Source organism: Hibiscus syriacus, unplaced genomic scaffold (assembly GCF_006381635.1).
Source record: "Hibiscus syriacus cultivar Baekdansim isolate YM2019G1 unplaced genomic scaffold, ASM638163v2 tig00110505_pilon, whole genome shotgun sequence".
NCBI classification, from domain to species: domain Eukaryota; kingdom Viridiplantae; phylum Streptophyta; class Magnoliopsida; order Malvales; family Malvaceae; genus Hibiscus; species Hibiscus syriacus.
In genome coordinates, this window is record NW_024062765.1 from 3,094,357 (window position 1) to 3,108,409 (window position 14,053).

The following is a 14,053-nucleotide window of genomic DNA, read 5'->3' on the forward strand; positions in this document are numbered from 1 at the left end:
ATTGCTGTCAGTTTCATTCTTTTCTAGTTTGGCTGCGAGATGGGGCAAGTTAGTGAAGATTCAGGATCAAACGGCTCAAAGAGTGGACTGCAGGGTGGCTCATTTGCTGTTAAGAGTGAAAAGCCCTTTCGATATTCCGCCCAGGAAATCATTAATACTTATGGTAGATATTTTATTATTAAGATTAAAGTGGAAGGCTGTGACGAGTTCTTTCCTGAGCTTGACGAGGGGGAGGTAGAAGATGGCTCTGTGGAAGAACGAGTTGACCAGGGAGAGAAGACTTCATCGGAAGGGAGCAAAGGGGATGATAGAGAAGGTCAGCAAGGGCAGTTGAATTTCCAGAAGATGTCAGATGCTCAGAATAGACAAGAAGCACGGGCTAAAGGTGCTTCTCATGGGGATGACACAATGACCGATGATAATTTGAATTTTAACGTGGAAGCCAATAATATTACAGGGCTGACCATTGGGATGAGGGGACAGTACTAGGTGAGGCGAAAAGTATGCAGAAAGTGTCAGGTGTTCCTGCTGTTAGAAGGAAAAAGGTGTTCAGAGTGGAAGGTGGCTCCTCGGGACAAGATAAAGTTGTCAAAGATTGTGGGATTAATTATAAAACGGGTAGATCTGAGGTGTTTGGGCCTGAGCAGTATGGGTGTGTTTCACTAGCCCAGCGATGTCCTGCGGACAATGAAAGCCATTTACAGGACCAAACACATTCTGAAACATATGAGGAGAACAATAGTATCATGGTAGAGGAAGAGAATGAAGGCATTCAGGAAGTTGAGGTTTTTGATATGGGTGACAAAGGAATTAAGTCGAAGAAGGTCAACAGAAATGCAAAGGTGAAGAGTTGTAGGAGATGGAGATTAGGATATCAGGTATCTAAAGGCTTGTCAATAAGTAAGACTTCCGAAGGATTGAGGGGTTGCGGATGTTTTGCGAGGGTATACAGAAGGTCAAAAACAAGACGAGTTTGGTTATGTTCAGCAAATATTCATAAGCACAGTCAGAACAGGCTGGTACTTCATAATTCTAAGCAATTTTCATCAGCTTCAGGGGTTAGGGGTCAGGATAAGGATACTACTATTTCTGCCCATGGTCATAACAAGCCTATGGGCCCTATTAGTAGCAGCATTTCTCCAGTCAGTGGGATGGCAGATTAGGTTATTGCTTCTAGGAATCGGAGAAAATACAGAAAGAAGAGAAGAGGTTTAATCTCAGAAGCTCTGGCTAATGCAGATGTATCTACAGTCTACTCTTGTTCCTTCTCTAAAGTTCTTGAGGAAGCATTGAATACTTGGGAAGTCTGTCAGAGTTTAGGCATTTCTTTCAAGGAAGGGAGGGAGGCTTTTATTGATAAAATTAGAAAGATGGAGGAAGGGGCAGGGGTGGCAAATGAAGCTGCTAAGTGAGTCAGTTACTTGTTTCCTCGAAGGCTTGGGCTTGAAGTGTATATGTTGGAATGTAATATTATTTCGTGGAATGTTAGGGGCTTAGGAAGAAAGGAAAAAATTAGAGGGGTGTCGAGACTTGTAAATAAGAACAAACCGGTCATATTGCTTTTACAGGAGACAAAACTGAGTAAAAACAAGAAGGGGCTTAGAAGGAAATTAGGAGGAAAGCTGCTGATGGGAGAAAGTTTCCAGCCAGCGGATGGGTCAGCCGGTGGATTGTTGTGTTTGTGGAATGAAAATGCTTATGAGGTAAGCAAGGTGTATAATCAAAGTAGATTTCAGGTGTTAACAGGGAAGTTCAAGGTGTCTAAAGTAGAATGTGTTATTATTAATGTGTACGATCCTTCTGTAGAGGAAGAAAAGGAGGAGTTTTTCAGGCAACTGTTGAGTTATGTTCACTCTGTTAATCTGCCAATTTGCATCGGGGGAGATTTTAATGCTTATCTCGACCAAGAGGAGAAGATTGGTGCCTCACAAAATTGGCATTCAATGGGTCTGCTAAGGAATTTCTTGCAACAATCAAATTTAATAGATCTTCCTTTCGCAGGTGGCACTTTCACTTGGGGTAATAATAGAGAAATCACTACTTGGGTAAGGCTTGACCGATTCTTATTGAGTAGCAGCTTCTTAAGCTGCTTCCCCAAGTCTGTTCAGAAATTGCTTCCTAGATCTCTCTCTGATCACAACCCGATACTATTGGTTGAAGATGTGAAAAATTGGGGCTCTAAACCTTTTCGGTTCTTTAACTATATGCTGGAGGAAGATGGTTTTGTAGATATGGTTCAGAATGTAATGTCAGATCGGGTTGAAGATAGAGGAGGAAGAGGAATTTACAGTGTATTAAAAGGAACTAAGAAACGTATCAAGGAATGGCCATTCAGAAATAAACAGGGGATATCTGAAGCTATCATAGGGTTGGAGAGCAAAATAAATGATTTGGAAATTAAGGCGCAAGGCAGTGGGCTTTCTACCTTTGACTGGGAACAACCTCTGTCATCCAGAAAAGAGCTCTGGAAATTGCATATAATTGAAGAAAGTATTTGGTTTCAAATGTCGAGGGCGAAATGGATAAATGATGGGGATAGAAACACTAGGTTCTTCCACCTATGTGCTGTAAACAGAAACAAATTCAACACCATTTCGACATTGAAAGTGGATGGGGAGGTGATGATAGATCCAGTGCTGATTAAAGATTATGTCTCCCAGTTCTTTAAGAAAGCCTATAACTCTAAAGATTTTTAGAGGTGGAGAACTTGAATTTAAAATTTGCTAAATTGAGAGGAGATCAAAGGAATAGCCTGGAGGTTATGTTTTCAGAGGAGGAAGTAAGGGAGGCTATTTTCTCTTCGGACAGTTCTAAAGCACCAGGTCCCGACGGGTTTACGATGGGTTTTTTCAAGAAATTCTGGCCAACTATGAAGGGGCAACTTATGAAGTTTATGGAGGATTTTTATTGTGGGAGAAAATGGGATCATGGGGTCAATCATGCGTTCATTTCTCTGATCCCAAAGAAAAACAATCCGGAAGTAATTGAAGATTATAGACCTATAAGTCTCGTTGGCAGTCTCTATAAAATCATTTCCAAAGTTTTAGCAAGGAGACTAGTTTCAGTGATTCAAGATATTGTGAGCCCTTCACAATTTGCATTTATTCCGGGGAGACAACTTTTAGATTGTGCTTTTCTTGCAAACGAAGGCATAGACTATTGGAGGAAGCAAGGGCTGAAAGGGGTAGTTTTCAAAGCTGATTTTCAGAGGGCGTATGACACGTTTGAATGGCCAATTATCTTTAGATTATTGAGAGTCATGGGCTTTGGGGAGAGATGGGTTTCCTGGATAAAATGTTGCCTCTCCACGGCGTCAATTTCGGTGTTAGTGAATGGTTCTCCTACAGAGGAGTTCTCGATGGGCAAAGGGTTGAGACAACGATGTAGTTTGTCTCATCTCTTGTTTAATTTAGTGGGGGAACTGTTAAATCGTATGTTAGTGAAAACAGCGGATGTGGGACTTTTTCAGGGTTTTGCTTTTAGAAGATCGGTTTCCTTTAATTTAACCCATTTACAATTTGCTGACGACCTGATTTTGTTTTGCCGAGATTCACCTACCTATATTCTCAATATTAAGAGAGTCTTGAGGATTTTTAGCCTAATGGCTGGACTCCGTTTGAATTTGTCAAAGAGTAATTTGTATGGAATTAATGTGGATGACGATGTATTAAATGAATGGGCTAAGGAGGCTGGTTGCGCAGTAGGTGTCCTGCCCACAGTATATTTAGGTTTACCATTAGGTGCAAAGAGAAATTCAGAGTCTGTTTGGGAGCCAGTCTTTCAGAGTTTCATCAAAAAGTTATCCGGATGGAAAGCTTCCACACTATCTATGGCGGGCAGATTGGTGTTGATAAAATCAGTTCTGTCCTCCTTGTCGATTTTCTACCTCTCTGTTTTCAGAATCCCGAGTAAGGTTTATAGGAAGTTATATTCTCTTATGGCCAACTTTTTGTGGGGGGAAGGTTCTTCAAAAAGTCGAATTCACTGGGTGAATTGGAAAAGGGTTTGTCAACCCTTCAAGGAGGGAGCTGAATTTCGCCAACAGAGTGCTGCTAGGAAAATGGGTATGGAAGTTCGCAAATGAAAAAGACACTCTTTGGAAGAACATGATTTGCAGTAAACATAATGTGAGTAATCTGTCTTTAGACCTCAAAAAGGTAGTCTCTCCTTCGGATTCTTGGATATGGAAGGGTATTACAAGAAACTATTTGGCAGAGGATGCAATTGGTCATGGTTTGCGATCTCACTCGAAGATTCAAGTAGGCAATGGCAAGTCTATTGTATTCTGGCACGATGTTTGGCTAAATGAGGATTCTTTAAAGAATCAATTTCCAAGGATCTATGTTCTTTCCAATAACAAGTGGGGAAAAGTTTCTGAGTTTGGCAGTTTCTTGAGCAATAGATGGATTTGGAATATTCAAACGAGAAGGAATCTATGTGATTGGGAGCTGGATTACTGGATTCAATTGATGTCATTATTGGAAAATGTTGGTCTGTTGAATCGGTGGATGATTTTCTGGCGTGGTCGGGGAAAGGAGATGGACTGTTCACCGCCAAAGCATGTAGGTTGACTCTTTCTACAAATTCAGGGGGTAGTTTCAAGTGGAAAAGGTGCGTTTGGTCAGGTTTGGCTCCCACAAGAGTCGAAACTTTTCTGTGGCAGGTCTGTCATCAAAGATTGGCAGTTAGAACGGAGTTGACAAGGAGAGGTGTTTCATTGGAGGAGGTCTCTTGTCCGTTTTGTGCTCAACAGGAAGAAACAGTTCAGCACTTGTTCATATCATGTTTGGTAGCATGGGACCTATGGAGCAGTTTTTGGAGGTTATGGGAAGTCTCGTCAGTCTTACCTAAAGACCCAGTCTCTTTGCTGTGCTCTTGGTTGGACATGAGGCCAAATTCTCTAATATGGAGCTTTATACCGGGTGTAGTTTTATGGTCATTATGGAAGGCTAGAAACTCTGTGGTTTTCGATGATTGGAAACTGGACAGTCATACTCTTTTCTTCATTTGTAGATTTAGATTGGCTAAATGGTTCCTGGCTAAGCACCCGTACGTCTTTATTCAGGTAGACTCCCTTGTTGGGGACCCTACACTTGCAGACAAGCACCATACTAGGAACCTTAAAAGGATGAAGGTTCAGGGCTGGCTTCCTCCTCCACTTCATTTTTACAAAGTTAACGTTGATGGGGCAGTCAGTGGGGATAGGCTGCTAGGGGGAATGGGGGGCATTTTAAGAGATTCAGAAAGTAAAATTCTTGGGTCCTTCTCGCACGCTGTTGGACCAGGTCCTCCCCCACTTGCTGAGCTGAAAGCCATTGAGAAAGGCATTGACTTTTTTCTCTCGTCGGATTGGGCGAGGAAGGGAAGGTTAATTATAGAGAGTGATTGTAAATCAGTAGTGGATTGGATTTTGCTGCCGACATCATCTCCTCGTTTTTTTAGTTCGTTGGTTCAGAAAATTGCTTCCCTAATCTTGGAGAGGGAGATCATTATTAGACATATCCTGAAGAGCTGCAATTGTGAGGCTGATACTTTAGCTAAACAGGAGATTGGATGATGAATGAAGGTTGCCTTAGAGGTTTTTCAGTAGGGTTGGTGGTCTATTGAGGTTGTTGGGGCTGAGTTAGTTTTGGTGTTGTTTAAGGGAGTTCTGGTCGCATTGGGGTTTTGCTTTCTACGTTTTGTAATTTTTTAGGTTTTGTTAGTTTGTCTTATGGCTGTATTTTATGTACTTTGTCTTTGATTAATAAAATCCTAAGGCACTCTTTTCACCTTCCGCTGATTAAGGAGCTTTCCTAAAAGATCCATTAATCAAGAAGGGGGTTTTTAATGAGGCCTGAAATTCTTATCAAAAAAAAAAATAGGTGTTCCTTAATCAGCGGAAGGAGGAAAAGAGTGGTTCTTGGTTGGATGCTTAGCAAGCTAAAAGTATTGAAGAGTGTCACTAACTCCTTAAATGGCTATATTTGTCTCTTTAATTGCTCTTTTTGTCCCCGTGCTTTTCAACTGCATACAAAGCTTCAGTGATGCATTCATGTTCCATACATCATGTATAGTCACTGAGAATGAATTTAGGTTATACCTATGATCTCACAACCCCACTCTGATACGTGCATAAGCACCAACTGCAGGCGTCACATATGCCTGAGTCCATATTGATGCATCCTTGCACACCCACAAACACTCAGTTGTGGTTGACTTATTAGTAGGAAATTTATATAGGTTACTTTAATGTTGCTTGCAAATTTTTAGCACACTGAGTTGGATAATATTTTTCCTCTTTGCTCCATGTATTGATCAATATAATTCTCTTTCATGCTTATATTTGTGCCTGAATTTTACAGTTGCTGAGATTTTTTTTAATCATAAAGTGCTTGTTTTCGAAAATCTAATGGACGATAATCTGGAATTTAGGTATGTCATTTCCTTCCTCAAAGAACATAGCAAGGAGGTACACCTTGAAGTTCGTGCAGCATACATTGACACAATGAATAAGGTGAAGGCTTTGGGCCTTTTATTTCTCTCAAAGTCCATACATGAATATATATATATATATATATATATATATTCATGTAGAGGATAAAGGATAGACTTAGTCAATTTAGTTTGTGGTGTAATTTTTTGGTAATTGATATTTGTTATTACATGCATTGCACATAAATACTTGTTTTCTCCTTTTTTTTTAAATTTTTGTAAAATAACAATTATACATAAAATACGGATGTTTTAAATCCAAATGTTTAAACTATAAAATACGGATGTTTTAAATCTTAATGTTTGAACTAATGGACAATAATGCATGCACTCACTTTATCTTATAAAAAAGAAGGCTATTTATTTGTAATGCTTCCTTTCTTAGGTTAACCAGGTAGCACAGGGATAGATTGCTCTTCTCTCGCTATATATATGTGGAAAGCCTTACCCTGCTTAACTATTTAGTAATTTGGATGTTTATGGTGGCGGCCATATTATCCAATTCCATTTTTTGCTCAATCTACTTGTACCACATTTACTATTTTGGTGTTACAGTTGCATGTGTATCAGATAACTTCAGTTAATAGCTTACTCAGTTTATATGTTGCCAAAAATGAGTTTCACTAGTAGCTGAGATACCATGGTACACAGTATTTTTTCTAAGGATTACATGATTTTGCACCTTTTTACAGGTTCTAAGTGCCCATTTCCGAGCTTATATTCAAGCGTTGGAGAAATTACAGTTAGATATTGCGACATCTAATGATTTGATTGGTGTGGAGACCAGAAGCACTGGTCTCTTCTCAAGAGGAAGAGAACCATTGAAAAATCGTTCTGCTGTTTTTGCATTGGGGGAGAGATTAAATGTTCTAAAGGTTTTCTGACTGTCAACCTGGTTATACATGCCAAAATTTTAATAGTTTGCTACTATTTTGTTAATATGCCTCGGAATCAACTGTTTTCAATTGCAAGTCATTGAGCATCATTCTTTTTCTTACCCTTCAATGATTCTCTTAGAAAGTTTTTGGAGCAGGCTTATGCTTTTATTCACCAATTCATGAATATGATATAAGAATTTGATTTGATATGTAATTGTTTAGATATAAGTGGTTTTCCCCTCTTCAATGTCTTCTGATAAACCCAGTGAACACGTTTGATGTATAAGTGCTTTACACAGTTTATTATTCATAAGCTAGCAATGACTCTTAAAAATACATTACTGGTCTATATCTTTTTTCGTTTTCTTGGTCTCTACATTTGCATTTTTGTGAACGTATATATACTTTAAGTTCTATTTTTGTTTTTGAATGGCGTTCTTCTCGCTAGGCTTGTTAGTATTGTTTCATTTTCTTTTATATGTTACATCAATTTCAACTTTAGGATGTCTGTGTTAGTTTTGTTGTCACATAATGAAGATGTATTGGACTGATTTGGCTAGAGTTGTCAAAAGATTGATTATTCTCATCTTGTACATAGCAAACACGGCTCATTAAATCAAAGATTTAGTGTTGAAATCTTTGTGAACTTGCTCTTCTTTTCCTCATGTTGCCTCCTTTCTGTGTGTTTTTTAGATAGTTGGATTGCTCATTTAAAGTTAATTGAGAAAGTAAGATGTAAACTCGTTTCTGTAGAGAGAGAATGAGTGCGATAGGTAGAGAGAGAGTTAGAGAAAATTCGAAAAAGTCCATCGTCTTCGATGAGGAATGGACTGTGTTCATTGATAATCTTAGTAAGAGGGTAAGGGATTATTTTAGTCCTTATGGTCAGATTCTGAGAATTTTCATCCCACGTTTTTTAGAGAAACCAAATTACAAGTCTTCTACTTTTGTATTTGTCCAATTTGCTGGTGAAGAAAGTAGGAAGAAACCAATCCAGTTTGTGAATGGGAAGTGGATCGATGGGAGAAGAGTCTCAGTAGGGATTGCTGAGTATCAAAAGGCTAAGAGGAGGGAAGCTGCTGATGGTAAGAGGATGTTGGAGATCAAGTCAGGGAAACAGGATCCTTCAAAAATTGGGAGGAATGCTGAGTCGATGAGAAGCATGAGGGATGACTGATTGTATAAGGATGTGAATTCTGAATATAATATGAGAAGAGAACTAGTGTCAGGGGCAAACTTGGAGGGTATCAAACAGAAAGCAGCTGGTGTGAGAAATGTATGGGAGAGCATATTCCGTCAGACTATTCGGAATGGGTTAAGCGATCATTAACAGGGATAATGAAATCATCTTTCGAGCATGATTCGTTAAAGGAAGCTTTGGAGAATGAGGGACTGGGAGTCCAGGTATCGAGATGAGGTTACGCATGGAATGCTTGCATCATTACTTTCAATTCGGTTGATGAGTTCTCATATGTATGGAAGAATAAGAAGGAAGAGTTGTTCTTATGTTTTGATTGGTTGGCTCCAGTTCTGAATGATGATGGAGTTCCGTTGGCCCTTTGCCAGTTAGCGATGTATGGATTGCCTCTATTGTGCTGGAATGAGGCATTCATGAAAAAACTTACTGGGAGATGGGGAAAATTTATATGCTTTAATGAGGAATCAAAGAGCAGATCGGATCTCTCGTCGGCGAAAGTTCTGATCAGGGTCCCTGATTCGGTTACAATAGGCTCTTATGGTAGACTGTTCAAAGTTAAGATTTTCCTGGGGTCTGTGTTGAATCAACCAAAACAATTGGAGAGGAAGATGGTTGAGAAATTTTCAAAAAAATGGAACAGTGATTATGTCTTGTCCGTGGAGGGGGATGGCCGGTTTCCTACTCTGGCAGCAGACAGAAAAGAGATATCAGAGTAGTCTAGGCTTAAAGTCATCTCTTGGTTGAATAATGAACAAAATAGTGGTGTGAATGGAGTAAGTGGGGGATAAGTCCAATCGAGTAAGTCAACAGCGGAAAATTCTAAGGTGGCGTTTGGTTCGTTGGAATGCTTCTGAGGGAATTGAAATATGAAATCTGAAACCTGTTTGGTTGGCAGGAAATTGAATTGGAATCCAATTCCATATTCTGTTTGGTTCGTAGACATGTCAGATGAATTTGATTTCAGTAATGTAAAATGACATAATTGCCCTTCTTGTTTTTTTGTTTAATTTTAGTTTGTTTTATAACTTACATGTAGCAATATATTACAAAAATTTAAAAATATTAAATTTTCATTTTATTTATTGATTATTCATTTTAATAAATTATAAAAATCATACTAATAAACATCATAAGTTAAAATCATCCCAATTAGGGATGGCCAGGGGTCGGGTTGGGTCGGGTTTTTGGTCCACTCGACCCAACCCGAGAACTTCCGCCCGAGACCCGACCCGACTAAAATAAAGTTTCACCCGACCCGAACCGACCCGAATATATGAATTAGAAATCCGACCCGAATATATGAATTAGAAACCCGACTCGACCCTACCCTACCCGAAATAATAAAAAAAATATTTTTATTTAATAAAAACTACTTAATTGAAAAAAGTATATATAGAGGGGTATTATTGTAATTATTTCTAAATATATAAGGTAAAATTATATATTTTTTTTGGGTCGGGTTGGGTATTTTTCACCCTAAACCCGAACCCGACTCGAATATCACACTTAAAAAACCCGACCCGACCCGAATATCACACTTAAAAAACCTGACCCGAACCAGAATATTTTTAAAAAAATCCGACCCCGAATTTTTTTAAAAATAAATCCGACCCGAATACCAAAAGATTGATGAGGGTAGTATGGTCAAATTTCACATTCCCTCAGAATTTTAATTCCATCATGTTATGGATGGAATTTACTTTCCCTCTCTTGATGGAATTTGATTCCAATTCCCCTTTTAAAAACTTGAACCAAACATGGAAAGTGGGGGAATTGGATTTCAATTCCCCCTAATTCCAAGGATTCCAGCGAACCAAACGCCACCTAATTGTGGGCTGTCAGGTTTCTTGGAAAATAGGACAATCCAGATTAGAAATCACGTGGGTCTAGGATTGAGGGAAACTATTGATCCGGATGATAAAGCCTAACCAGATGACAATGTGGTTGCTTTTACACCAACTAAGAAAATCTTTCCTAGTGGGCCTGCTTATAATATAAAATGGATGGGGAAAAATTTATACTCCAGCCCAATTACATTTCAGCTAATTCTATGCAAATTGCTGATGAGGGTGATGTTAGGTTGGTGAAAGAAATTACAGGGGGGAGAAGGAAGTGGTACAAAGTGAATAGGGTGTTGAAATGGATAAAGAGCAGTCGGTTGGGCCAAGAAGTCTACATGAGGATCATGTTTTCTGCTCACAGGTTTATAAAGATTTAGACATGGGCAATGTTTCTGTTGATCAAACGGCTGGTTCAAAAAAGATGAAGATGGTTATGGAGGATAATCTGTGTAGCCTCAATGAGGGTAGCTTCTCAAGTTCGAGTGTAAGAGACAGAAACTCTGTGAATCAAGATGGAATTAGTTCAGGAATTATTATGGACGATCAAAATAAATCAAAGGAGAATCATTTAGCCTCAAAAAATCATGTTCAAGTTCTTTCTCGGTCAAAAAGCTTAAATAACCAGAGAAAGTTAAGAATTGCTCCACGTCGTTCGGGAAGTGTGTGCTCGGATGGTGAAGTGTCTATAAGCTTTTATGATAGAGTTTATAGAAGGGTGTTTAGAAGTATGGTCAGGGATTCTCTGGAACAAGTCAGGGTGTCCTCACAGTCTTCTCACTCGTCTGTTAAAGCTAGTAATGAAGTTGCTGCTACTAGGGAGGTTTGTGACATGTTGGGGTTACTTTTAAAAGAGGGCGACAACTTTTTGAGGAGATCTTCAAGTTGGAGATGAAGGGGTCTGTAAAGGGATCTTGAGTGTTTTTATCAGATTGATTATGGTGTTTAAGATTTTCTATTCAAATGTCAAAGTTAAAAATTATTACATGGAATGTTAGGGGTCTTGGGAAAAGAGAAAAAATCAGAGCAGTGGCGAGACTTGTTAATAGAGAAAAGTCATTCATTCTATTACTACAAGAGACAAAACTTAATGTTTGCTAAAGTGGACTATAGAGGAGGTTAAGGGGCAATTTGTTGATAGGTGGGAGTTTTCTTCCAGCTGATGGATCTGCAGGTGGCTTGCTGTGTTTGTGGAATGAGATTTTTTTTGAGATCAGTAAAGAACATAATCAAAGTAGATTCATGGCATTATCAGGGAAGTTCAAGATGATAAACTTTGATTGTGTGATAATAAATGTGTATGGTCCACCAGTAGAGGTTGATAAAGAGGAGTTTTTCAGGGAGTTGATGTGTTTTGTGCAAAGTTTAGATCTACCAGTTTGCATGGGGGGATTTCAATGCTTATCTCGATCCAGAGGAGAAATGTGGAGTTGCACAGAATTGGCATTCCATGGATTTGTTTAGGTCCTTTGTACAACATTTTAATCTTATGGATATACCATTAGTAGGAGGGAGATACATGGTGCAATAATAAAGAGTCTCCCACTTGGGTAAGGCTTGATCGGTTTTTAATAAGTAGTTCCTTCTTAAATCACTCTCCTAAAGTGATCCAAAAAATGTTACCCAAATCCCTCTCGGATCATAATCCAGTGGTGTTAGCAGAAGAATGCAAAAACTGGGGACCTAAGCCTTTTCGATTATTCAACTACTTGTTAAAGGAAGATGGGTTTGCTGGGGTGGTTGAAAATTCATTGTTAAAATTGAAGAAGGATAATGGTCGTAAGGGTTTGTTTACATTACTTCAAGGATCCAAACAGGTGATCAGGAATTGGCCCAGCAGAAAACATAGGGGGATTTCTGAAGATATTTCAGAACCGGAAAGCAGGATAAATGGTCTGGAGTTGAAGTTACAAGGTGGGGGGATTTCTACTCAAGTAAGGGATTTGCTGTTACTATTGAGGAATGAATTGTGGAATTTGCATAGGAAGGAGGAAAGTATATGGTTACAGAGGTCAAGATTGAAGTGGATAAAGAATGGGGTTAGAAATACAAATTTTTCACTTATGTGCACTTAACAGAAACAAAATTAATACCATTTCAGCATTGAAGGTGGTTGGTGAAGAAATTTCAGATCCGGATCAGATGAGAGCCTTTGTCTTCGATTATTTCAAGGATAATTATAATTCTAAAGCAATGCTAGAGGTGGATGAAATCAATCTAAATTTTGCGAAATTGAAAGATGAGCAAAAGGATGGTTTTGAGGTGAAATTCTCAGAACAGGAAGTGTGGGAAGCGATATTTCATTCGGACAGTGCCAAAGCACCGGGCCCAGATGGTTTCACGATGGGGTTTTTAAAGAAATTCTGGCCTAATCTGAAGGTTTATATTATGAAATTTGTGGATGATTTTCACAGTGGAAGGAAATGAGAGTATGAGGTCTATCATGAATTTATAACATTGATCCCCAAGAAACTTAATCCTGAAGGTATTGAAGACTACAGACCAATAAGCCTAGTTGGCAGCTTATACAAAATAATTTCCAAAGTTTTATCGAAAAGGCTTGTTTAAGTTATTAAAGAGATAGTCAGCCCTTCGCAGTTTGCTTTTATATTTGGTAGACAGTTGCTTAACTGCGCTTTTCTGGCCAATGAAGCCATAGATTTTTGGAGGAAAAAAGGGAGGAAAGGAGTCGCTTTCAAAGTTGATATTCGTAGAGCATATGATTCGGTGGAATGGTCGATTCTATTTAGATTATTGAAAGTCATGGGCTTTGGAGATAAGTGGATTTTATGGATTGAATATTGTATTTCTTCTGCCTCAATCTCGGTTTTAGTGAATGGTTCACCAACAGAGGAATTTCAGATGGGTAAAGGGTTGAGACAAGGTTGTAGTTTGTCTCCTCTTCTGTTTAATATAGTTGGAGAACTTTTAAATTTAATGTTGATTAAGGCTGCTGATCTTGGTCTTTTTGAAGGGTTCAATATTGGTGGGACTGATAATCTTTTCCATTTGACTCATTTACAGTTCGCAGATGATCTAATCCTATTCTGCAGAGATTCTTCTACTCAGATTCTTAATATTAGGAGAGTGTTGAGGGTCTTTAGTTTAATGCCAGGGCTTCATCTTAATTTGTCTAAGAGTAAGTTGTTGGTGCTAATTCGAATGATGATATTTTAAAAGAATGGGCATATGAAGCAGGCTGTGGGGTGGGATCTTTTCTTATGACGTATCTTGGTTTACCGATAGGTGCAAAGAAAAATTCAGAGTTTCTGTGGGAGCCAGTAATCCAGAAATTTAATAACAGATTAGCTGGTTGGAAAGCTTCCTCATTATCGATGGCTGGAAGATTGGTGTTGGTTAAGTCGGTGTTATCCTCCTTGTCGATTTTTTTCCTCTCTATTTTCAAAATTTCGTTTAAGGTAAATCAAAAGTTGAATTCATTGATGGCTAAATTCCTTTGGGGGGAAAGACTATCAAAGAAACGGATTCATTGGGTAAATTGGAAAACGGTGTGTCAACCTTATGAAGAGGGTGGCTTGGGAGTCTTGGACTTGAGTTTGGTTAATAGAGTGTTACTTGGGAAATGTGTTTGGAAGTTTGCAAATGAAAAAGACTCTCAGTGGAAAAAGTTGCTTTGCTGCAAACATAATGTCAGTAATTTATCT

The 14,053-nt window shown here is 38.7% G+C and overlaps 1 protein-coding gene across 4 annotated transcripts in view; it reads left to right on the forward strand.

The window, feature by feature from the left end:
- Positions 1-14,053, forward strand: part of LOC120130030 (vacuolar protein sorting-associated protein 52 A-like) — a 37,617-nt gene that overhangs the window by 16,463 nt on the left and 7,101 nt on the right. For all 4 annotated transcript variants that reach the window (XM_039147381.1, XM_039147384.1, XM_039147383.1 and 1 more), the window contains 2 exons: positions 6,415-6,496; positions 7,167-7,349. In XM_039147381.1, the coding sequence (XP_039003312.1) occupies positions 6,415-6,496; positions 7,167-7,349 (265 nt within the window). The remainder of the gene's footprint in view (positions 1-6,414; positions 6,497-7,166; positions 7,350-14,053) is intronic.